General features: G+C 33.1%; 1 protein-coding gene across 1 annotated transcript in view; it reads left to right on the top strand.

The window, feature by feature from the left end:
• Window positions 1-27,437, top strand: part of LOC114335172 (juvenile hormone esterase) — a 67,290-nt gene that overhangs the window by 35,150 nt on the left and 4,703 nt on the right. The window contains exons 3-5 of the mRNA XM_028285357.2: window positions 518-1,051; window positions 11,743-12,072; window positions 16,686-16,833. Of these exons, the coding sequence (XP_028141158.2) occupies window positions 518-1,051; window positions 11,743-12,072; window positions 16,686-16,833 (1,012 nt within the window). The remainder of the gene's footprint in view (window positions 1-517; window positions 1,052-11,742; window positions 12,073-16,685; window positions 16,834-27,437) is intronic.

Below are 27,437 nucleotides of genomic sequence, written 5' to 3'. Positions count from 1 at the left end.
TTCGGTGTATGTCCTGTTTTGTATTATTTTGTTAAACAAGTCTACTATAATGTCTAAGGTTTCTTTATTTATGCATTTTAAGCTTTCTACTAGGGTTTGGTCTAGACCTACAGCCGCGCATTTTTGCTGTTTTTTAACGCCATTTTAATGTCCTCTTTCAATATCTTCAAAACAATAGCACCTTCTATTTCTTCTTCCATCTGTTCTGTTCTATTGACTTTGAACAACTCATTGATGTATTCTGCTATCCCTTTAATTTTTCGTTAGTATTTAACACTTCTATCTTTCAATATTCCCGGTCTCCTTTTTTATCGTTGTGAGTTAATTCTATAATTTTTTATGTGTTAACACTATCATGTCTTTTCCGGTAGTCTTCTCTTTCTGCGCATTGCTCTTTTAACCAGTCTTCTTCCGCTTTCTTAATTTTATATTTTATATTTGTTTATCCACTTTTTTGTACATCTTAACATCTATGTTTTTATGAAAAATAATACATAATAATTTCTTATACTTTCAGATACCTAGTGAAGAAAATAAACTTAAACCAGTAATGGTATACATCCATGGGGGAGGTTTCATGATGGGCAATCATAGTACATCCGTATATGGTCCAGAACATCTTATGATGGAGGACATCGTACTCGTCAGTGTCACCTATAGAGTAGGAATCTTAGGCTTTCTATCTTTAAGTGACCCTTCCCTCGATGTACCAGGAAACGCTGGATTAAAAGACCAAGCACTAGCTCTCAGATGGGTCCAGAGGAATATCAAATATTTCAACGGAGATCCTAATAATGTCACGCTGTTTGGAGAAAGCGCAGGTGGAGCTTCCGTGGAGTATCAGCTTCTGTCTCCTACTACCAAGGGCTTATTCCATCGGGCGATTATTCAGAGTGGATCAACTTTAAATCCATGGGCGAGAGGTTGTTTAGATCCTGCTGATCTAGCCAATTTTATCGGTAAGCCAAACATCAGCGAGAAGGAACTTCTCAAAATTTTGGAAGAAAAATGTGCGCATGATCTGTACCACATACAAAGGGATTATATAAAAGTAAGTCAAGAGAAAATTATATAAAAAGTGCATTTTTAAGATATTTTCTTCTTCTTCACGTGCCATATCAGAATTAATCGACGTTGGCGAACACCACTTCGAAGGCTTCTCAATCTTCTGAGTGGCGTGTTGTGTGACAGAAAAATTCCAGTGAAGCTAAAGGGAAAATTATACAGGGTATTTCATTAATAATTGTCCATATAGTAAATGGAGAAACCTTAGCACAAAATACGAAGATTTAACCTAAAACACTTAAATAAAATGTGGTTCCTTACTGAGTTACAGGGTGTTTTATCTAAAAATTTAAAAACTATTTTTGCTCTGCATTTTAAAACTATTCGACGTATCCTTTTCATACTTGGCAGGAAGTATAGGTACTGTACAAACTACTAAATTACGTTAAACAAACGTTTCTGACTATTACCAGAGGCGTACGACGGGGGAAAGTGAATGGTTGACCCTTTCCAAATTTTACGCCACTGACGGAATTGCTATTTTAGTTCAATTTTTTCAGTCTCCAATACTTTCTATGAAAATAATATACTCTTCATCCGTAACGATAAAGTCATTAGTTTCCGAGATCTTTGAAGTTAAAAATGAAACGACGCGGTTATTTTGATTAATGTATTGTGTCGCTTTATTTTTAATTTCAAATATCTCGAAAACTAATAATTTTATCGTTAGATTATACTTTAGAAGAGTATATTATTTACATAAAAAGTATTGGAAAATCAAAAAATTACACTAAAATAGCAGTTTCGTCAGTTGCGTAGAATTTGGGAAGGCTCAACCAGCCACTATCCCCTGTCGTACGCCCCTGGTAGTAGCTAGAAACGTTTATTTATCTTAATTTAGTAGGGTGTAAAGTGCGTACACTTTCTGCCAAGTATGATAAGGATACGCCAAATAATTCTAAAGTACTGGGTACAAATAATTTAAATTTTAATCATATTATGAATCATATCATAAATTAATCAAAATAACTGTGCCGTTTCATATTTAACTTCAAATATCTAGAAAACTAATAACTTTATCGTTACCAATGAAGAGTATATTATTTACATAGAAAGTATTGGAGAATCTAAAAATGGCACTAAAATAGTAATTCCTCCAGTGGCGTAGAATTTGAGAAGGGTCAACCATTCACTATCCCCTGTCGTACGCCTCTGGTAGTAGCTAGAAACGTTTGTTTATCATAATTTAGTAGGGTGTATAGAAGTCGCACTTTCTGCCAAGTATGAAAAGCATACGTCGAACAGTAGAACACCCTGTAACTCACTAAGGAACCACATTTTATTTAAGTGTTTTATGTTAAATCTTCTTTGTGCTAAGGTTTCTGCAGTTACTATATGGACAATTATTAATGAAACATCCTGTATAAAACAGCATTAAGACCAGCTATGATGTACGGAACTGAATGTTGGGCAGTGATAAAGAAAGAGGGACAATGAATGCATGTGGCGGAAATGAGAATGCTTAGGCAAAGCGCCCACTGAGGTGGAATGGCCGTGGCCCGTGGCGTGGTATTGACTATTAGAGATGCTCCGACCAGCTATTTTGATATAGCAGTTACCTTTTCATTATTCGACATTTTCAAGATGATATGAGAAAAGCAAAATCATATTTGTTTGTTTTGTTTGAAAAAGCATTGTTGTTGGTATTTAATGTGAACATATAAATAATAATTGTTACTAAAATAATACATCTAAGTACGAACATTTTTTGAAATGACAAAAAAATTTAACAAATTACATGGTGGTTGTAATATTTATATGGTCGTAGTATTTATTTAAATTTACTGTTGTTTTCACCCAATTTTGAAAAAATGTGAAAACTTTGAATTATCCACGTCCGTCTGTCCGTCCGTCTGTCTGTCTGTCTGTCTGTCTGTCTCTCTGTAATCACAACTCCTCCGTCAATATACCAGCTAGAATGACAAATGTGGTGTCAAATGAAAGCTTATAATCCAAGGATAGTACTAAAGGTGATAAATTTGATCTAGGCTGTTTGTCCGTCGGTCTGTCCGACCGCGAATATAACTTCTCCGTCATTATACCAGGTAGAATGACAAATGAGGTGTCAAATGAAAGCTTATGATCCAAGGATAGTACTAAAGGTGATAAATTTGATCTAGGCTGTTTGACCGTCGGTCTGTCCGACCGCGAATATAACTTATCTGTCATTATACCAGATAGAATGACAAATGAGGTGTCAAATAAAAGCATATAATCCAAGGATGGTACTAAAAGTAGGATATTTGACCTAGGCTGGCTGGTTATCGGTCCGTCCGACCGCGAATATAACTCCTCCGTCATTATACCAGGTAGAATGACAAATGAGTTGTCAAATGAAAGCTTCTAATCCAAGGATATTACTAAAGGTGATAAATTTGATCTAGGCTGTTTGTCCGTCGGTCTGTCCGACCGCGAATATAACTTCTCCGTCATTATACCAGGTAGAATGACAAATGAGGTGTCAAATGAAAGCTTATAATCCAAGGACAGTACTAAAGGTGATAAGTTTGATCTAGGCTGTTTGTCCGTCGGTCTGTCCGACCGCGAATATAACTTCTCTGTCATTATACCAGGTAGAATGACAAATGAGTAGAATGACAAATGAGGTGTCAAATGAAAGCTTATAATCCAGGGATGGTACTAAATGTGAGATATTTGACCTAGGCTGCTGTACGTCGGTCCGTCCGACCGCGAATATAACTCTACCGTCATTATACCAGGTAGAATGACAAATAATGTGTCAAATGAAAGATTATAATCCAAGGATGGTACTTAAGGTGATAAATTTGATCTAGGCTGTCTGTCCGTCGGTCTGTCCGACCGCGAATATAACTTCTCCGTCATTATACCAGATAGAATGACAAATAAGGTGTCAAATGAAAGCTTATAATCCAAGGATGGTACTAAAGGTGAGATATTTGACCTAGGCTGCTGTACGTCGGTCCGTCCGACCGAGCATATAACTCCTCCGTCATTATACCAGGTAGAATGACAAATGAGGTGTCAAATGAAAGCTTATAATCCAAGGATGGTACTAAAGGTGAAAAATCTGACCTAGAATTTCCGGTTTTAGAAATGAAACCGGAAGGGCTTTTTTAAAGTCGCCGGAGTAGTATAAGCGATATATTATTCGACGTGCTTTAGCAAGATGGGAACAAATGTATACTTTTGGTTTTTATATCATTTCCGGTTAAAAAGTTCTAACCGGAAGTGCCATATTATGGACACAAAAATAGTACATGTGATATATTTGAAATTTGACCTCGGAGTTGCGGTTGTAGAGTTACAATAGGAAGTACCGTTGGAAAGTCACTGAAATAGTATAAGATATATTATTCGACGTGCGTTAGTAAGATTAGAAAAAATATTTGGTTGTAATATTTATATATTTATTATTTATATGGTTACTATGGGTACTAAAGGTGAGAAATTTGACCTAGGATTTCCGGTTTTAGAATAAACCGGAAGTACTGTTTTAAAGTCGCCGGAGTAGTATAAGCGATGTATTATTCGACGTGCCTTAGCAAGACGAGAACAAATGTATACTTTTGGTTTTTAAATTATTTCCGGTTAAAAAGTTCTAACCGGAAGTGCCATATTATAGACACAGAAATAGTACATGTGATATATTTGAAATTTGACCTCAGAGTTGCGGCTTTAGAGCTGCAATAGGAAAATACCGTTGGAAAGTCACCGAAATGATGGCAAATGGAAATAGTATAAGATATATTATTCGACGTGCCTTAGCAAGATGAGAACAAATGTATAAATTTGGTTTTTATATCATTTCCGGTTAAAAAGTTCTAACCGGAAGTTAGGCAACATAATTAGACGGGAAAAGTACTCCCTGCTAAGGCTCATAATCCAAGGAAATATCTCGGGAAAGAGAAATGTGGGACGTAGGAGGATTTATACAAATACAATAGTTCAGAGCTGCAGCCTACAAAGTTAATATTGCTGTGATGGTAGCCAACCTCCGATAGGAGACGGTACTCCAAGAAGAAGAAGAACCGGATGCTTTTTGGGTTCATATCATTTCCCGTTAAAAAGTTCTTAACCGAAGTACCATATCAGATTCGCAGAAATGGTACATGTGACATTAATTGAAGTGTATTGAAAAGTCGAGTTTAAATCTTTGGTTCCGGTTTTGAAATTATTTCCGTTTAAACAATTATGACCGAAAGTTTAGTAAAAATGACTAAAAATTAGCGAAATATTTTATCCATCAACGCAAAGTTACACGAAGAGTTCAAATATCGACTTCCGGTTCTACTTTCGATCCCCATGGGTGAAAACCTAGGACTTAGAAAGTTCAATTATTTGTAATTAATTAATACATAATTTGTGAAATTAGAATAATAATTCTTATGATTTATGCTCACTTTGTAAAGTATGTAAAGTATGTATGTATGTAAAGTATGTATGTAAAGTATGTTCACTTTGTAAAGATTTTTTTGTCAGCATTGTAATATTATAATACAGCGCGATAGACTAAGTACTATATAGTAGCACCGATTAACTTTTATTTCTTTAGTTTGCCAACCTCAATGCTAAAAATCCAAAGAAGAGAAAACATCATTATTGGGTGCACCCTATCTGGCAAAAAAATTAAAAATTTGCAATTTTTAACGTTTATAAAAAGGATTTGAACTTGAAGGGGTGGTATTTTGGAAGTGCCGCGCCGTAGCGCCAGTCCCCTTGCCTCTAATCGAAAGCAGGTTTAATTTTCGAGTGGTACTCGAATGGTGACCACGTTGAGTTTGTGTTGCAATATACGAGGACGTATTTAAAAATTTTAAAATCATACAAGACGATCAACAATTTAACATAAATATTTATTTATATAGAAACTTTTTAATTCCTGGATTTTTCGGTAAAACTCTTTTCGGCTATTTACCATTTTTAATAAGCACTTTAATTAATAATTATTATATATTGCTAGCTTTGTTATTTGACTATTGACACATTATGGCAGAGAATCGAATCTAGCATCTCAAAAATCCAACAAGTAAAAATGTAAGTACCAGTTATAGGAATATCCCTGTTTATGGAATATAAATTAGAGGTCCCGAAACGTTTCCATTTACTTTTTAAGGGGGTAGGCGCAAAATCTTGGTCCAATGCTATTTAAATTAATTTTTTTCATTTTTTCGAATCCTGAAAAAACCAATAAATATTTTTGAAAAATTTAAACGCAGAATGAAAGACTACATTATTACCGAGTTCCGAAAGTGTTTTAGAATATACAAAAAGTTTAGTTTGAATTAAATACTTGAAATTAAAAATCACAATAAATTTTCTCTTTTTTTCACGCCTGTATATTATAATTATAAACATTATAAAGTTTTCAGGGACTTTCGGCCCTCGGTAATAATGTAATCTTTCGTTATGAGTTTAAATTTTTCAAAATACTTATTAGTTTTCTCAGAATTCGAAAAAAAATGCATTTAAAAGCATTGGACCAAGATTTTGCGCCTACCCCCTTAATAAATTTATCCGTTTGTTGAAATATCTTTTAATAAAATAATACCGCTGTTTATAATACTTTTTAACTAAACGAATAAATTTTTACCTACAATATCCTAAAAATTTAAATTATATCGGGTATTATGCTTTATTGCAAATGCCTCAAAAGCCTGTATAGCTGTTTTATATTATTAGGGTTTCTCAGGTAATAAATACTTTATAACAACTGTTATGAGTACAAACTCGCCGACAAATTTACTGGTGGTAAAATTATTTTACTTTTCTACAAATTTCTATACAGTGCCCACCTACTTATACTTCGTCTAATCTACTTACCGTTGCACGTGAACCGCGTCATAGCCCGTGACGTCACATGATACCAACACGAAATATTTTGGCGGTAGTGTGTTCTTTTTTAGAATCATTTTTCCGAGTACACGGGAATTACAGCCACTAGATATATTTTATTATATACGCGTAGAAATAATATTTGAAGAATTCTATTAATGTTAACTTAAAGAAATACACAATAATATGTTTCATTTCATTTGTATACCTAAATGGACTATAAAGCGTTTTTATGAAGCACATTTGTTCGGAACACGCTATAACTGTAATCGAACGAATGTGACATTTTAGCATAAATTGGTAACATTTATTTGACAGTTCCGGTGATGATACTTCATATTTGTTTTTATTCTTTATTATAAGTACATTTGTTTTATTATATTTACTGTTTATATTATTTACTTTAACTTAAGATTATAACTTAATTCTTGTTTTCTATTTCTAAAGTTTTTATTTATTTACATTGAATATGAATTTGTTTTGTTGTATAATCCACTTCCGCAAAAATTATGTGATATACTTGATTTAAAATGACTTTAAGAATTATTTCGCGATCCCTCTTCAGGTGACAGCCATAACTTTGATTTTTTTTAAATGGGAGAGTACATTATATGACACCTCATTTAGAAGCATTTAAAACACTGATTACAATAATGTATAATACTTTAATCCTTTTTGAGAGCGTAGGCACAAAATTTCGGTTGAATTCTTTTTAAATGCAATCATATTTTCGAATCCTGAGAAAACTAACAAGTACTTTTGAAAATTTTAAACACAGAATGAAATATTACATTATTACCGAGGGACAAAAGTCCCTTAGAATAAACAAAAAGTTTCTGTGAGTGATATATTTAAAATTAAATATCACACTCAATTTTCTCTTTTTTTTTTCGGCCCTGTAACTTTTTATTAAAATAAACATTATAGAATTCCTCAGAGACTTTTGGATCCTCGGTAATACTGTAGTCTTGTATTCTGCGTTTAAATTTTTCAAAAACACTAATTACTTTTCTCAGGATTCGAAAAAAATGAATGCATTTAAAAATAATTCAAACGAAATTTTGCGCCTACGCTCTCAAAAAGGATTAAAGTATTATATATTTTTGTAATCAGTATTTCAGAGGCTTTTAAATGAGGTGTCACATTATGTACTTTCCTATTTAAAAAAATCAAAGATGTGGCTGTCACCTGAAGAGAAAACAAACTTTGGAAAACTGTATGTTCTACACTACTGACGTACTTTTCAATACTATTTTACTTGATGTTATTAATTAGGAATGTGCAGGGCATTGCTATATATTTCATTTGGAGCAATTTCCGAAGTGGAAGTTTAATTTTACCTCCAAATTCAAATCTTTCCAATTCAATTTCTAATAATATTGTGTCTTATTCTCAGTTAAAACAAGTAATTGGACTTCGTAAGTCCTAGGTTTTCACCCAAACTAATCGAAAGTATAACCATTGATTAATAAGTACAATAAGGAATATTTATAATCAATGGTATAACTGAAAGTCGATATTTGAACGCTTCGTGTAACTTTGCGTCGATCGATATACGATTTTACTAATTTTGAGTCATTTTGACTAAACTTTGCGTCATTATTGTTTAAACAGAAATGACTTCAAAACAGGAACTAAAGATTAAAAGTCAACTTTTCAATACGCTTCGATTGTTGTGTTACATATACTATTTCTGCGACTATAGCGGCAATTCTGGTTAGAACTTTTTAAGCGGAAATGATATAAAATCCAAAACCAAAATTTTTTCTCATTTTGCTAAGGCACGTCGAATGATATATCGCTTATACTATTTCGGTGACTTTAGAACAGTTCATACGGTTGCAACTCTAAAACCGGAAGTCCGATGTCAAATGTCTCATCTTTAATACCATCCTTGGGTTATAAGCCTTCATTCGGCACTTCATTTGTCATTCTATCTGTATTAATAATGGAGGAATTGTATTCGCGGACGGAAAGACAGATGAACAGACAGTGATGGAACCGAAAGTATATAGGGTGAGGCAGATAACTGGCCTATTAGAAATATCTCGAGAACTAAAGGCAACAGAATCATGAAAATTGGAATAAAGAAGTTTTGAGGGATGATCTATTAAATGAAAATATTTTCTTTTCTTTGCAACTTCCGGTTATACCGGAAGTTGCTTATAACTTGGTTTTTTTAAATAGGACACCCTGTATATTTTTACATTTTTGGATTCTCCTCAATATCTTCTTTCTTAAAATATGAGATTTTGTAATATTATACAGGGTGTTTTAAAAGATATTTACGTTTTTTTATTAATTTCGTAGCAATATTCACACCCTGTATAATTGTAATAGGTTGACATTAAAAACTCTGCTTACGTTCAAGTGATTTTTAATATAATCTATTATTGTTAAGAAGAATTCGTATGGCTAATTTTGAAATTTTAGTATACAGGGTTGGTCGAAACCCGGAATGAATATTTTCTGAGTTTTCTTAAATAGAACACCCTGTATTTTAGTATTGTAATGAAATGATATTTCATAGTACTTTTTTATTTTATAAGTATTCCCTATACCTAACTTCTTTAATTTGTGAGTTATTGGTGATTCAAACTAAACATTAATTGCAACAAAAAATACGTAAAATTTTATTAGGTTGGCCGTGATAATATTCAATCACAAATAATTTTTCAGAAATAAATACATAATAATCCAGACTGATCCTTAAAATTACCAATAATGGTTTAGTTATCAAAATACCTGCGTAGTTAAGATTGTTGGTGCGATTAACAATTAAGCACAAATTAAAGCAGTTAGGTATAGGGAATGCTTAAGAAATAAAAAAGTACCATAAAATATCATTTCATTACAATACTAACATACAGGGTGTTCCATTTAAGAAAACTCAGAAAATACTCATTCCGAGTTTTGACCAACCCTGTATACTAAAATTAAAGATTTAGCTATACTAATGATTCTTAACAATAGCAGACTATATTAAAAATCATTTGAACGTAAGTAGAGTTTTAGTTGTCAAACTACTACAATTCTACAGGGTGTGAATATTGCTACGATATTAATAAAAAAACGTAATTATCTTTTAAAATACCCTGTATAACATTACAAATCCTCATATTTTAAGAAAGAAGATATCGAATAGAATCCAAAAATGTAAAAATATACAGGGTGTCCCATTTAAAAAACCGAAGTTATAAGCAACTTCCGGTATAACCGGAAGTTGCAAAGAGATGAAAATATTTTCATTTAATAGATCATCCTTCAAAACCCATGTATTCCAATTTTCATGATCCTGTTTTCTTTAGTTCTCGAGATATTTCTAATAGGCCCATTATCTGCCTCACCCTGTATATTTATTCTCTTCTTGCAAAATAACGTCGAATAATATATCACGTGTACTATTCCGGTGACTTTAAAACAGTACTTCTGGTCGCATTTCTAAAACAGGAAGGTAAAATTTCGCACATTTATTACCATCCTTGGATTATAAGCTTTCATTCGACACCTCAATTGTTATTCTATCTGGTATAGTGACGGATGAGATATATTCGCAGTCGGACGAAAAGACGGATAGACAGCCTAGGTCAAATTTCTCACCTTTAGTACCATCCTTGTATTATAAATTTTCATGTGACATCTCACTTGTCATTCTACCTGGTATAATGGCGGAGGAGTTATATTTGCGGTCGGACGGACCGACGGACAGACCGCCTCGGTCAAATATCTCACCTTTAGTACCATCCTTGGATTATAAGCTTTCATTTGAGACCTCATTTGTAATTCTACCTGGTATAATGACGGAGGAGTTATATTCGCGGTCGGACGGACCGACGGACAGACAGCCTACGTCAAATACCTCACCTTTAGTACCATCCTTGGATTATAAGCTTTCATTTGACACCTCATTTGTAATTCTACCTGGTATAATGACGGAGGAGTTATATTCGCGGTCGGACGGACCGACGGACAGACAGGATACGTCAAATATCTCACCTTTAGTACCATCCTTGGATTATAAGCTTTCATTTGACACCTCATTTGTCATTCTAGCTGGTATATTGACGGAGTAGTTGTGATTACAGACGGACAGACAGACAGACGGACGTGGGTAATTCAAAGTTTTTACATTTTTTCAAAATTGGGTGAAAACAAAAGTAAATTTAAATAAACAGTACGACCATATAAATGTTACAACCACCATGTATTTTGTTATATTGTTTTTGTCAGTTCAAAAAATATCCGTACTTAGATGTATTATTTTAACAATAATTATAATTATTTATATTATTTATATGTTCTCATTAAATGCCAACAAAACTGCTTTTTGAAACAAAACAAACAAATATTATTTTGCTTTTCTTATATCAACATGAATACGTTGAATAATGCTGAAAAAGCAACTGCTGTATCAAAATAGCGAGTCGGCCACCTCTACTCAATACCACGCCACGGGCCACGGCCATTCCACCTCAGTGGGCGCTTTGCCGATGGATGAGTGTAGTGACAAAAAAGGATACCTAACATTAAAAATGAATATATTAGGGCAAGTCTAGGTGCAGCACCAATTGATGCCAAAATGAGAGAGCATAAGTTGAGATGGTTTGGTCATGTTCAACGTCTCGAGAAGTTAATCACCCACTACGAAGAATTGCTGAAGTGCAGATTCCTGGAAGGAGTAGGAGAGGAAGACCAAAGAAGACCTGGGGGGAGACGATTAGGCAGTACATGTTGGTAAAGGGGATTAATATTGATATGAGCCAAGATAGATTTGTGTGGAGAAATGCAATTAGGGAAGCCGACCCCTCATAGGGATAAGGTAAAAGAATGATGAATGATATTATAACTAGACTCTTTTTTTAGGCAAAAGACATTGTAGGAGACTTCGGCATTATTTCTCCAGTAGTAGAAAAACCAAACCCCACAGCATTTTTGACCAAGGATCCAATGAAAGTGATACAATCCGGGGAATATAACGCAGTACCAGTGATAATAGGATTCTGTGATTATGAGGGTGGTATATTTAGTGCATTCGAAAAGATGAATGGAGACAGAGATATTAGCCATCAACTACATACCGAGAGGTTGCTTCCCACAGAAACTGACTTTTCAGATACAGATCTGGTTAAAAAGCTGACTAAAATCTTGGATAGTTACTATAAAAACGAGAAAAACATAAATGACCCATACTTGGTAAGTATAGTCAATAATCATAAACTAGTTAATCGTTAACCGTTTTAATGTTTCTATGGAGCCTTTTGACTACAAAAAAATTAATTGCCTGAGTACCAAACTGACTATTGATATCAGAAGATTGGTAAATTTGGCAACATTGCAAGCGTCAAATTTAAAATCTTCATCACTCTTCATATTGAAGAATAGTCGTATCTCAATTTTTGTACAATTCGGACCATCCTTTTGGTCTTTTATTCAAGAATATAATAATGTAATTATCTACACTTCTCCAAGAAATTAACGCACCACGTTAAAAATGGGTCATTTTGATGTCTCGAATTTCTTAAATCTGTTGTGATTTTTTTTCTTTAACAATATCGCTGTAATAATATTGTAGCTAGACAGGTAAACTGTCATTGTATACCGGGTGTACCAATCAAACCGTGATTTTTTCTCAAAGTTCGCGTAATCTTTGGAACATTCCAGCATTTATAAAATACTGAAATTAAAACCCAACTATAGCCTCATGTTTTCTTAACATTCTGTTTTTTTATTCATTCGCTGATGTTAGATAATAAAAAAGTTAGGTACTTTAACAACTAACTAGTCTTATTTTTTGTCAATACATGGTGTTTTTAAATAAGTATGGCAAATTTTAAGGGGTAATTCTGCATGAAAAAATAATGAAAGTTTGCTTTATAAACGTATGTCCGCAAATGTTTCGTTTCTGAGATAGGGGGTGTTGAAATTTTTCTTACAAATCGACGATTTATTTATTACTCTAAAACCGGTTAAGATATGCAAATGAAATTTGGTGGGGTTTAATAGATAGTTATTGCGCGTTTTTTGATATACAATTAGGAATTTAATATTCGCCATTGGCGCGCATACGGGTTATATGACTCTTATGTGCGCCAATCGTGACAATAAAATTCTTAATTTCATGTCAAAAATGTACAATAACTACCTCTTAAAACCTACCAAATTTCATTTGCATATTTTAACTGGTTTTATAATAAATCGTCAGTTTGTAAGAAAAATTTCAACATTTCCGTGCTGACTGGTCTGTTTTTGGAAATATTTTTGAATTAGAAATTAGTAAGCTCAATAATTTAGATAGGAATTCAACTTCGGTAGACAAAATCGAATTTTTCCTCAATGCAATCACGGTCGCAGCATCGAAATATATGCCTATTAAGAAATCTTTCACACCTTCTGTACCAAGACCTTATTGGTGGGATGAGGAATGTTCTGCGATTGTTAAAAAACGAAAAGAAGCTCTCAGCGAGTTTAAAAAACAAGGTAATTTTATCAATTATCTACAATATCAAGACATTTCTGCTAATGTCAAACGTACGTTCAAACTTAAACAAAAAAACAGTTGGAAAATGTTTTTGAATAAATTAAATAAAAACACTCCTCTGACTGAGATATGGAACACTGTAAGATCTATTTGCAATAAACACCATCAAAAAAGAAAACCACAATTAGACGAAAGCCTTATTCAAAAAGTTCTTGATACATTGGCTCCTTCATCTGCTGCAGGTCCAATTTTTAACGACAACATTAATCAATTTCACTTCCATCAAGACTCAGACACCTTCTCAAAAAATTTTAGCTTTTCGGAATTAGAATTAGCCTTAAAAAAATCAAAAAATACTGCACCTGGACTTGACGGGTTTACTTATACGATAATAAATAAATTGCCTGAAAGTGGTAAACTTCTTCTCTTAGAAATTTTTAATGATTGGTGGTTGAAACAAAAGTATTCAGATAGTCTTAAAAATATAATTGTGTGTCTTCTAGCGAAACCTAAGAAACCACCTGACTTACCTTCGTCCTACCGACCTATTTCATTGTTATCGTGTATTACAAAAACTTTCGAAAGGCTTATAAAATTTAGACTCGAACATTTTGTCGAAAACAGATCAATTTTACCAAAAAATCAGTATGGATTTCGTAGAGGTATAGGCACAATTGATGCAATCTCCCATTTAGTTACAGATGCTCAATTGTGTCTATCAAAAAATAATTACATGTTGTGTCTTTTTGTGGACCTTAAAGGGGCTTATGATGTGGTAGATTTGGAAATATTATATTCAAAAATGGTAACGTTTGGCATCAATAAAAGAGTCTCTATAAATATTTTAAATTTGTTTGCTAATAGAAAAGTATTTTTGCGAGATAGTCATAACGTTTTACATGGTCCAAGAGTACTTTACAACGGGCTTCCGCAAGGCTCTATTTTAAGTCCCCTTTTGTTTAACTTATACACTGCAGACTTGCATGATTTGATGAGCGATGGCATACAAATTATTCAATACGCGGACGATTTATGCATTTATGTCACCCATAATACCTACGATCGCTGCATGATAGACTTAAGACGTACTTTTGACAGGTTACAAAACTGGTTCGACGATATGGGTTTTAGTGTTTCACCAGAAAAGGCAGCTGTGATGTGTTGATGTGTTTCACAAGGCACAGATATCAGTTAGTCGATAATTTCTCTATAGGTAAATACACTATTCCTATCGTAAAAGAATATAAATATTTAGGTATAATTATAGATAGTAAACTTCTATGGACCAGTCACATTAAGTATGTCAAACAAAGATGTGAAAAGGGAATTAATCTTCTGCGCTTCCTCTCCAAACAGAGCTGGGGCGCGGATCAACAAATTTCCTTAATGTTCTACAAGTCTTATATTCGCTCGATTTTGAATTATGGGTGTACTCTCTATGGTTCTACCTCCAATACGAACCAACTTACCCTTGATCGAATACAATATAGAGCTCTGAAAATATGTTTGGGAGCAATGGCATCTTCACCAAATCATGCCATTCTGGCAGAGTCTCAAGAACTTCCTCTTAGTTTTCGAAGACAGTTTTTAGCAAATAAAAGTCTATTAAAATATAGATGTTACAACAGTGATTTGATCGCAAAAATTAACTTTCTTGTAATTGAGAATTTGACAAATCATTATTGGAAAAAGAAAAACTCTCCTCCTTTGGCAGATGCATTTATTGATACAAACTTATTTCAAAATGATATTGTTAAACTTAATAAAATACCATTGTATGCACACAGTTTCGATTCTATAATTGACAAACCTATCACCATATTCCCTCGGTATTCAGATTGTAATATCTTAAACCAAGCCATGATAAAATCCATTGTAAATGGTCTCGGGTCGAACTTAACTAAAATATATACAGATGGGTCAAAAACGGAGCTAAACACAGGTTCGGCATTTTTTGTTTCAAACATAAATCATATTGAAAAGTACAGACTCAAAATCAGCATTACAAGCTATTAGCGGTCACCCAATAAACCAATTCCGAAATGTCTTAATTTTGAACATTAAAAAATTAATTATGGATCTTAAACAAAATAATGTAACTGTTTCGTTTATTTGGACGAAAGGACATTGCGGAGTCGAAGGTAATGAAATTGCGGATATAGCCGCAAAAAGTAGTCACAGTTGCCACCATATGGACAAAGTATTTAATTTAAAAGATTTGAATAATGCTCTCCAACCTAATATCAGAAGGAAACGGGAAACTGATTACAAAAGAATTGCAAATAAATCTACAAACCCTTATTTCAGAATTCACCCTACACTTCCAAAAGACATTCCTCATTTCACCTTTAATTATAATAGAGCACAAATGTCAGTATTGACTCGTTTAAAATTGAATCATGCTCGCTTTCCATCTCACTTATATAAAATTGGAATACTTAACTCTCCTGTGTGTAGTTGTGACAATGTATCCATTTGTGATCTAAATCATATATTTCTAGAATGTTCTCTGAACTCTCAATCTTCTTCAATTCTGTATCAAGAACTAATTCATCACGAGTGTCCATTGCCACTAAATATTACAGCTCTCCTTTCTTCCCCAGATAAAGCGGTACTAGATTCCATCATTAATTTTATCAGAAATTCAAAAATAGCGGTATAGTTTAGAAATAGACAATATGAAATCATTTAATGTAATTAAGAATTTATATGTTTTGTGGCAAATAGATTTTGTCTGATGCCAGGATCTCTCTCACACACACACACACACACACACACACACACACACACACACACACACACACACACACACACACAACATTTCCTATCTGGAAAACGAAGCATTTGCGGACATACGTTTATACAGCAAACTGTCATTATTTTTTTATGCAGAATTACCCCTTAAAGTTTGCCATAATTATCCCTGTATTGATGAAAAACAAGGCTATTTGTTAAAGTACTTAACTTTTTTATTATTCAACGTATGCGAATGAATAAAAAAAACAGAATGTTAAGAAAATAAGAGGCGATAGTTGGGTTTTAATTTCAGTATTTTATAAATGCTAGAATATTCTACAGGGTGTAGTGAACTTTGAAACAAAAAACGCACAGTTTGATTGGTACACCCAATACAATGACAATTTACTTGTCTAGTAACACTATTATTACAGCAATATTGTTATAGAATAAGGTTATGACATGTTAAAAAATGACTTAAATCGGACAACAGGTTTAGGAAATTCGAGACATTAAAACGGACCCATTTTTAAGGTGGTGCGTTAATTTCTTGGAGAAGTGTATATTATCTGATGTTGTTTTTTATTTTCAGTTGTTAGGAGACTCATATTTTATTGCTGGAGTACTAACATCTGTAAAAAATCAAGCAAAAGTTTCTCGGTGTCCAATTTATCTTTATAAATTTACTCTAGACACCAAGCTTAATACATTTAAAGGAAATTTTGCCACTGATATGAGAGGTAAGATGATTATGGTTTTTTACTTTAGATGGCTCTTTCCTTCATCAAGTCATTCCTGATTATGTCCCTTCTGGTCTTACCCAGCATCCACTGTAACATTTACATTCAGGTGTCTCCATCTTCTTTTCCTGTATCTTCTTTAAAGGCCACACTTTACCGCTGTACACCAATGCAGGTCTCACCACGTAGTTGTATATATTTCCTTTCAGCCCTTCCCCGATTTTTTGATCACAAAGTACCCCGCTCATTTTCTTCCATTTAAACTAACTACTTACTTACTTAGTCCTAAGCCTTTCTACCTTTAGGTGTAAGGCTGGTGGAGTTGAGTTGGCATTGTAGTCTCCATGCTTTCCGATCTTGCGTTAAGTTTCTTGCACTTTCCAATGTCAATCCCTTCTTCTCGACTTCTTTCCTGATTTCATCTACCCACATAACTCTTGGTATTCCTCTTTTGTTTTTCCCCTGCACCCTCGTTTCGAACACTCGTTTTGTAAGCCTCTCGTTCGACATTCTACACACGTGCCCGAACCATCTTAGTTGTCCCTCCACTATTTTTTCATTGATTGGTTCCAGTTTTAGGTTTTGTCTAATTGTTTCGTTTCGTATTTTGTCTGTCCTCTTTCTGTTTGCTATTTTCCTCAGGAACCTCATTTCCATTGACTCTGGATTTTTGTCTCCCCGTCAATGTTCATGTCTCGCTGATATACATGAGTGTTGGTCTAACTACTGATTGAACGACTGCCGTTTTTACTTTCTCCGGTATCTCTTTTTTCCCCAAAAATGTTGTTTTCATAGCGTTAAATAAGCTTCCTGTTCGTCCCATTCTCTCGTTTATTTCCATGTCTTGTTTACCATTTGCTTCGATTACTACTCCTAGGTATTTAAAATATTCCACTTGCTCTAGTTGTTTCCCGTCTAATTCTATTGCATGTGTCTTCCTCGTATTTGAAATTATCGTTGTTTTTGTTTTCTCTGTATTAATTTTCATATTTATGTTTGATAGTACTTCTTTCAAGAAGTACTATCAAACTTTCTTTCTTTCTTTTCTACAAAGTTCTTTCAAGAAGTTTGATAGTACTACGGATTTCAAGATTGTTCTGTAAGTCTTCTCTGTTTCCTGCTATCAATACCATGTCGTCTGCAAATAGTAGCTCCGATAGTTGAGTCCGTTTCATTTGCCAGTATCATAATGTTAGTTTTCTCATTCTTCTCTTGGCTTTCTTTATCGCTTCATCCAGTATCACTGAGAATAGCAGTGGACTCAGCACGCATCCCTGTTTGACGCCTTGACTTGTAGTAAATTCTCTGGATTCCTCGTTATTGGTTCTTATTGTATTTGTATTATTTTTGTACATATCCTTTATTACTTCTATTATGTGTCTGTCTTTATGTCCCTTTCTTTTAGTGTCTTCCATACGTCCTTTCTTCGGATTCTGTCAAACGCCTTTTCCAGGTCAATGAAGCACATATTAAACTAACTAGCTAAGCTAATTAACTTGGATAAGAGAGAAAACCAAAGTTAGGGATGTTAGACAAGAAGTTGCAAAATTGAAATGGAGATTTTCCGGACACACTATAAGACAAAAAGAAGACCGATGGAACAAAATTCTGATAAATTGGAGACCGTGGGAATATAAACGAAGCAGAGGAAGACTATTGTGGCTCAGAAACATCCGAAAATGGACAGGGCTAAATTTTGAATAGCTAATAAGAGCAGCTGAAAACAGATAAGAGTTTGCAATTGTAGTAGCCAACCTCCATTGAGGAAACGGCACTTTAAGAAGAAGAAGAGGAAGGCCACACATGAGATGAGCAGATGATGTCAAGAAGCACGTGGGATCTAGGTGGATAACTGTAGCGACAGACACAGAAGAATGGAAAATGCTTGGGGAGGTCTATGTCCAAAGATGGACCGAAGAAGGCTAATTAGATAGAAACTAACTAGCCTGTATCCTGTGAACAATTTCTCGATCTGGTGTCCATGTTCCGGTATGTAGGAGCCAAGGTGTTTAAATTTTTCTACTCGTCCTTGTTTTTTATCCAAGCAATTCGGTCCAACAATGTCCCAATCGTTCCTGCTTCTCTCCCAACCACATAAACTCCATTTTCGATCTACCAACCTTAAGTCCTCCCTCTTCAATAGCCCTCTTCCAACTCACCAACTTTTCCTTCAACATTTTTGTGCTCTCCTCTACTAACACGATATCATCAGCAAAGAGCCACTGGGGGATTCCAAGGATGGAGTCGAGGAGAATGGCGCAAATATCAACAGCATCAGATAATCCGATGATACGGTGCTGATTGCGGATTCTGACTTGGGTCTATCTACAACGACTCATCGACAAAACCAATTCAACCTATGAGCAATTCGGTATGAAAATATACACTCCTGGTCAAAAAAAATGAGACACCTTAAAAATGGGTCATTTTTGATCACCTTAAAAATGGGTAATTTTTGATGTCTCGAATCTCCTAAACCTGTTGTCTGATTTTAGTGATTTTTTTAATATGTTATAGCCTTATTCTCTAAGAATATGGATGTAGTAATAGTGTTGCTGAACATGCAAATGTCATTGTATACCGGCTGTAACAATAATACTGTGTTTTTTCCTGAAAGTTCGTAACACCCTGTGGAATATTCTGGCATTTAAAAAATATTGAAATTAAAACTCAATTGTAGCCTTTCTTAACATTCTGCTTTTTGACTCATTCACTTATGTTGGATAATAAAAAAGTTAGGTACTTTGACAAATAGCCATGTTCTTCATCAATACAGGGTGTTTCTAAATAAGTGCGACAAACTTTAAGGGTTAATTCTGCATGAAAAAATAATGACAGTTTGCTTTATAAACAAATGTCCGCAAATGCTTCGTTTCCGAGATACGGGATGTTGAATTTTTTCTTACAAACTGATAATTTATTTATTGCTCTAAAACCGGTTGAGATATACAAATGAAATTTGGTAGGTTTTAAGAGGTAGTTATTTCACATTTTTTGACATACAACTAAAAATTTTATATTCGCCATTGGCGTGCATACAGGTAATATGACCGGGTAATATGACCCGTATGCACGCCAATGGTGAATATAAAATACATAATTGTACGTCAAAAAATGCGCAATGACTGCCTCTTAAAACCCACCAAATTTTATTTGCATATGTCAACCGGTTTTAGAGCAATAAATAAATCGACAGTGCGTAAAAAAAAATTGAACACCAAAAAATTGATATGTTTATAAATCAAACGGTCATTATTTTTTCATGCAGAACTACCAGTTAAAGTTTGTCGCACTTATTTAGAAACACCCTATATTGATGAAGAACATGGCTACTTGTCAAAGTACCTAACTTTTTCATTATCCAACATAAGTGAATGAGTCAAAAAGCGGAATGTTAAGAGAGGCTAGGGCTACAACTGAGTTTTAATTTCAATATTTTTTAAATGCGTGAATATTCCACAGGGTGTTACGAACTTTCAGGAAAAAACACAGTAATATTGTTACACCCGGTATACAATGACATTTACCTGTTCAGCAACACTATTACTATATCCATATTCTTAGAGAATAAGGCTATAACATATTAAAAAAATCACTAAAATCGGACAACAGGTTTAGGAGATTCGAGACATCAAAAATAACCCATTTTTAAAGGTGTCCCGGTTTTTTTGGTCAGGAGTGTACATTAAAAAACCAAAGTGATGTCAATCCGAAAAAACCAAAACGTATCTCAATCGTACACAATAAATGGACACATTTTAGAACAGGGTCTATAGATTTAAGTACCTGGTATGTAGGATCGATAGCAACCTAAATCCTGATCTAGAAATAAGATCGAGGATAGAACAGGCCAGAAAATCTTTCAAAAAATTCAAAAAACTCTTTTGTAATTCTCGAATAAAACTCGAAATTCGACTATGTTTATCAAAATGCTACGTCTGGTTGACTCTTCTCTATATTACCCCAGGCAGTGGGTGAAAAAACGTGATATAATTCAGGAATTTTTGAAACCTATCAGGTGTTGTAAAGGACGATGCCAGGAATAACGTATACTAAAATGTAACCAAAAATTTTGTGCGGTTTATTATTTATGACGATTTTCGTTTGTTAAATTTACAATTTTTAAAGATTTTTAATTTTGCAGCTTAGGATATTCATAGCGTTTATAGTAGAGCTTTGAAATAAAAATTTTTATAACAAAAGTTGCCTTAAGAAAAGCTTGGAAATTATTTTCATAATTGTGGGACCACCGCTAGAGGGCGTAATTGAATATCAAAAATTAAAAAATCTAAATTTTACAAAATTTTCCTAATGAAGGGGCACTGGAAATCCGATCGTCGTATTCTTAATAAAATTCTACGCATATTTGATTTGACAAGTTTAGGTCTACCTTTGGAAATAAGAGGTGGCGGTGAGTGGGAACCTTGTTATGAAAAACTGGCTGTGAGTCCGGTTCTGCTTAATCAAATTTTGCAAACTTGGTCTTGTTGAAGACAGATCTTTTTCATCAATGTAAAAGTTATGATTTCGAACCAACTTACTGAGTAATATGCCAGCTAGAAGGCGTTATTTATTTTTTTTCAGAAATCTAGTGTTCCTTGGAAAATATTAAATACAAACATGCATTTTTAGCTACAGTATCTCGGCCATGTGATGCGGGGCGAGAAGTATGGTATCCTACGACTCATAATGCAGGGAAAGATAGATGGCAGAAGAAGCATCGGAAGAAGACGAATTTCATGGTTGAAGAACCTGAGAGAGTGGTTTGGATGCAGCTCGAAACAACTATTTAGAGCTACTGCCTCAAAAATTAAAATAGCTATGATGATTGCCAACCTCCGTAGCGGAGATGGCACCTGAAGAAGAAGATGCATTTTTAATACCATATTACAAAATTAGACAAAATTAGCAACAGAATAGCGAAAACCGCATGTTAATACCTTTTTTCTATCTCGAGATATTTTACAAAACGTGAAAATTTAAAAACATAACTGTTACTGTCACCGGTAAACGAAATTCATTAAAAGTAGTGTGCTATGGAAACAACAAAGAAACATTTTCCAGCTGTCAACGTATATTAGGTCTTTTCAACGCTTCTCATTTGTTTCGAGCCTCGTTCATATCTCGTATATTAATATTATACACGGATTATACGGCATATGACAGAGGCTCGAAACAAATGAGAAGCGTTGAAAAGCCCTATTACAAAGAAATAAAAACAACTATTTAGTAATGACATAAACGTTCAAATTTTTGCCCATCATTTTCGTTACAAACATTTACTCTTTCAAGAGTAGATTGAACAGCAGTCTCAATTTCTGCTCTCGGTATGCTTTGAGTGGCGTTTAGTATTCTCTGGATAATGTATTCTAGAGTAGTGTATGATAAGCAACAATTTGAATATTTAGGTCGTCACTAAGTAGTTCTTTTTGTTCTGTGTTATATTTAATTCTAATAGTATTGTTTCTCTTTATATTGTTGTTTTAATTAATTATATTTTTATACGTTGACATCTGGAAAGTGTTATTTTGTTTTTTTCCACAGGACACTACTTTTCATTAACTTAGTTTACCGGTGATAGTAACAGTTATGTATAAATTTACACGTTTCTCGAGATATCTTGAGATAGAAAAAAGGTATCGACATGCGGTTTTCGCTATTCTATTGCTAATTTAATCTTATTTTATAAAGTATGATTAAAAATGCATACTTGTATTTAATATTTTCCAAAGAAAACTAGATTTCTGAAAAAAATTAAATAACGCCTCCCAGCTGGCTTATTACTTATTAGGATGGTTCAAAATTATCACGCTTACATTGAAGAAAAAGATCTGTCTTCAACAAGACCCAGTTTTCAAAATTTGATTTAGCAGAACCGGACTTACGGCCATTTTTTCATAACAAGGTTCCCACTCACCCCCACCTCTTATTTGCAAAGGTAGAGTTAAACTTGTTAAATCAAATATGCGCAGAATTTGATGAAGAATACAATAATCGGATTTCCAGTGCCCCTTCATTAGGAAAATTTTGTAAAATTTAGATTTTTTTATTTTTGATATTCAATTACGCCCTCTAGCGGTGGACCCACAATTATGAAAATAATTTCCAGGCTTTTCCTGAGGCAACTTTTGTTATAAAATTTTTTATTTCAAAGCTCTACTTTAAACGGTTCCTGAGATATGGCCGAGAGCCATTCTTATTGGGACACCCGGTACAGGGGCGGCTTCAGTTCTCAATGTTTATAGCGAAATTTGCCCCCTTATTATCAAACCCAAATAAGAGGTTGAAAAATGTTATACGCATTTATTTACATCAGAATATGAAAATGTGTCTTTAGAAAGAGAGTGGATCTTGGATTAACTCTGTACGATTTTTTTTTCAAAAAGTTATAGCCTTGGACATTTGACCTCTTGGGATAAACAAATTATAATATCTAAGCAACAAGTTCACAAATCGGGCACTACAAATTTTTTTATGTTAAGTATTGAAAGATCTTCATTTTAAAGCCTTAAAAAATACATAAAATTATTTTTACAATAAATAACGCAATTGCAAAAAACGGCCATTTTGGACCTTTCGCAGGCTGTTTTGCAAAAAACGTATTAATGAAATTAAACTTGCCATAGCTCAAATTGTAGGTTTTTTGAAGTTATACTTCTTTACCGGCGATAGAGGGTGATTTTTTTATATGTTAAAACCTATCAGCCCGGCGCATGCGCATTATAACTTTGTTCTGATTGGATGTTCAAATGACATGTCAAAAATTATCCGATATGGCAGCTGTGGTTTGGAGGTAAAGATAAAGGTAAACAAATGTATAATATATTAGTTTTATTGTTATGAGGACAGAAACAAAAAAGTTTATAATATTGTAGTGACTTTTAAATAGTTTTTAAAGGTAACAGGTACGTAATAATTGTTAATGTATCATGGGTATAAACCTACCTATTTGATCTACCAAAATACATAGTATGTAATACTTTTATTTATATAATTTGATTACCATCAAAATTTCTATCAATATTCACCTAATATATTGTTTTTTGACTCTATGTTTTGTTGTATTTTTTCAATTCTAAATCATTTCAATTCAAAATTAAAATAATTTGATCAATTTTCAAAATATCAAAATATCACAAGTTTAATCCGTTTAGTTAGTCGATCTTCGTAAATAATGACACATAGTGTCCGTGGCTAAGCGGAGAAGGCGAATGAATTCCAATACCAACCGCTCTTATCAGCGCTGGTTCGAGTCCCAATAGAAACTTTCTTTTTTGTTTTTTTTTAATACATTTTATGATTTTAAGTATATTTATTATATAATTGTATTTTCAGAAAATACGTATTTAGTTAAAAAAATTTTCGACAATTAATGTTCAGACATCATTTGTGGCTTGTTTAATGTGTTTGTGTGTGTTTTATTCTTTTATTATTTTAATTTTTGGCACTGTTCTAATAAAAATGTTTGAGAAGTAGTAAGTATAAATTAGTTTAATATTTAAACAAAATATAAATAAAAAGTATATTAATTTCGTTTAAATCATATAATAGAAGTATAACTTCTTACGTGCGTACAAAGTACACACACATTATTTTTTTAATTTACTACAATATTCTATTTAAAACTTTTTCTCTAAAATGAATATCCTAAGCTGCAAAATTAAAAATCTTTAAAAATTGTAAATTTAACAAATGAAAATCGTCATTTAAAAAAACCGCACAAAATTTTTGGTTACATTTTAGTATAAGTTATTCCTGGCATCGTACTTTACAACACGTGATAGGTTTCAAAAATTCCTGAATTATATCCTGAAATCGACCTATTTTTCACCCACAGCTTGGACTATATGTAGTTGAGACATATGGGCCCTCACCCAACAGTAACCGTAAATAAATAAATAAATTGGAGTCCTTTGAAACGTGGATCTACCGGAGAATCCTTAAAATTTCATGGACATCGCATACCTTAAACGAAGAAGTGCTGCATAGAATAAGCAAGGAAAGACAACATTTCAACACAGTGAAAGTTAGAAAAACATCATACCTAGGCAACACACTGAGAAATAATAAATATCAATATTCTCAACTTATAGTGAAAGGAAAGATCGTGGGAAAGAGAGGACTACGAAGGAAAAGACTATTGTGGCTAAGAAACATCCAACAATGGACAGGGCTAAATTTTGAACAAGTAATAAGAACAGCTGAAGACAGAGAAGAGTTTGCAATTGTAGTAGCCAACCTCCATTGAGGAATGCGTGATGGAAATAGTCTGCTTATAGATGGAAATAGTTAATCAAATAATACGATGACAAAATAAACGTTTTTATTTTAAGATAAATTCCTGGTTATATTACAAAGTTCTTGTTGACATTGACAGTTGTCACTTGTGTCACTCACAGGTGTTGCCAACACATAAAAGTCTACAATAGAGAATTGTAATACCAACAGAGGGCACTTTAAAAAGAAGAAGAACAGCCTTTATGCAAACCAACTGTCACTTTAAAACTTTCGGTTAATCATTATTCATGAGCCTTAAGTACTTCTTAGGAACCCATTTCTGTCTTATACATCTCCATAGCTCTTGTCTAGGAACTGTGTCGTACGCCATCTCAAGATCTGTAAATACCAAATGCAGCTCTCTTTTCTTCTCGCCGTATTTCTCTATCAACTGTATTAAAGCAAACAAGGCATCCGCTGTCCTTCCTGGCATAAATTCAACCTGTTCTTCTCCTATCGAACTTCTCTTTAACTCTCTCTTTTGCAGCCTTTCCCAAATTTTGATTGTGTGCGACATTTACTTTATCCCTCTATAGTTCTTACAATAACAATATATAAAAATAATAACAATAAAACTTTATTTTCCTAAAATACGAGTTTCCCTAGAAAAAAATAATGTTCAGATCAGTACATGTACTAAGATAGATGGATATAAAAACGATATAAATTTTTTTTATATGTATATCTCTATTCATGTAAAAGAATTGTTCGAATAATAATAACGTTTATTTACTTGAAAAATATACACATATAAAAATATATAATATATAATTATTGTGATGCAATACAATATCTACAGATCTGTTTTAGGTATGTAGTATGTATTCAACGAAAACAAACCATAGAACCCATTAAAACAATTAAGTTGTGCATGGGCCAATTTAGTGTAGTTGTGTTGGATATACAACATAACAATTATTATATTGTGTTGGATATAACAATAATTATTATTAACCCGGCACCTGCCACGTGGCGTTGCAAGGCATCAACTGCCACGTGGGGTGATCACAGCACCCCTTAAAAATTTTCTGTGATCTACTTGTTTATAAACAAAATAATGTGTTGAGTTACACAAGAATATAAAAAAACATGTTTTATTAACTTATTAGCTACTAATATATTATAAAAGTTAAAAAATAAAATTAAAAAGGTGTTATAAGCAAATTAGCAAGTACCAACCCATAATTAATGAAGTGATGTAAAATATCTAAGAAAATTAAACTTTATTGAGTATAGAGAATATACTAATAATTTAGATCAGTTATTACAATAAAAAAATGTAAATCTGACCTGTTTATCAAAAACATAAAAAAATTTTACTGCCAGATGATGACACCCCAATTCGAATTTAGAGCTACAATTTCAGAATGACACTAAATAACCACTTCAAACACAAACAGATCTATGCTATATAATATTATTGAAAGCTACTATGGCGCACAGGACGGTTAACAAATTTGAAATACCAAATATTTGATGAAAATGTGTTATGGGGTGCTGGTAGCACCCCACGTGGCAGGTGCCGGGTTAAGAAGTAAAATTTTACATGTAGGTACAATACAAATTAATATAAATAAAAATAACATGATATGAAGTGAAGTTCATCAATTTTTGAGCGTTTATTTTTTTATTTGTTTTTTTTTTGTGTTTAATTATAGGTTTACAGGTTTATGTTATTTATTTATTCAAAAAGATGGTTAAACATTTTTCTATTATTTATTTTTAAATACCTCTGAAATATGCACTTTATTAATTTACAGGAATTTATAGTAATTAAGTAGGTTTTGTATGTTTGAGGAAGCAAATTATATATTTTTATTTGAAGGTATTCAAAGTTTCTTTGTCCAACTACTTTCTTTGTTAAGTTTGTTCTAATAAAGGACTGTGCTCTACTTCTGGTATCGTATGTGTGTTCTAGTGGTACAAGTAACTGTTTATTTTTATATAGGTTAGTGAACATTGCAAGTACAAACAATTGTCTTATATCTAACACTTGAGCTTCAATAAACAGATCATCGGTACTGTGCCATAGTTTTTTATTGTAAATAATTTTTAATATTTTTCTTTGTATAATGTTCAATTGCTTTAGGTGCGTATTTGCAATGCCACCCCAACTAAGAATTCCATACCTTAGACGTGACTCTACTAAGGAGAAATAAATAATTTTTAGATGATGGATATCTAATATACTTTGTAGATATCTAAATTTATATAAAAGACATCTTAAAGTTTTGAAAGTTTGATTTATGTGCTTATCCCAGCGAAGATATGAATAAATCTGAATTCCTAAATACTTTGTACTACTTGCATTGTTAATCATTAGATTT

The sequence above is a fragment of the Diabrotica virgifera genome, chromosome 1, assembly GCF_917563875.1.
Source record: "Diabrotica virgifera virgifera chromosome 1, PGI_DIABVI_V3a".
Classification (NCBI taxonomy): Eukaryota; Metazoa; Arthropoda; class Insecta; order Coleoptera; family Chrysomelidae; genus Diabrotica; species Diabrotica virgifera.
This window is presented reverse-complemented; position numbering and strand designations above follow the sequence as displayed.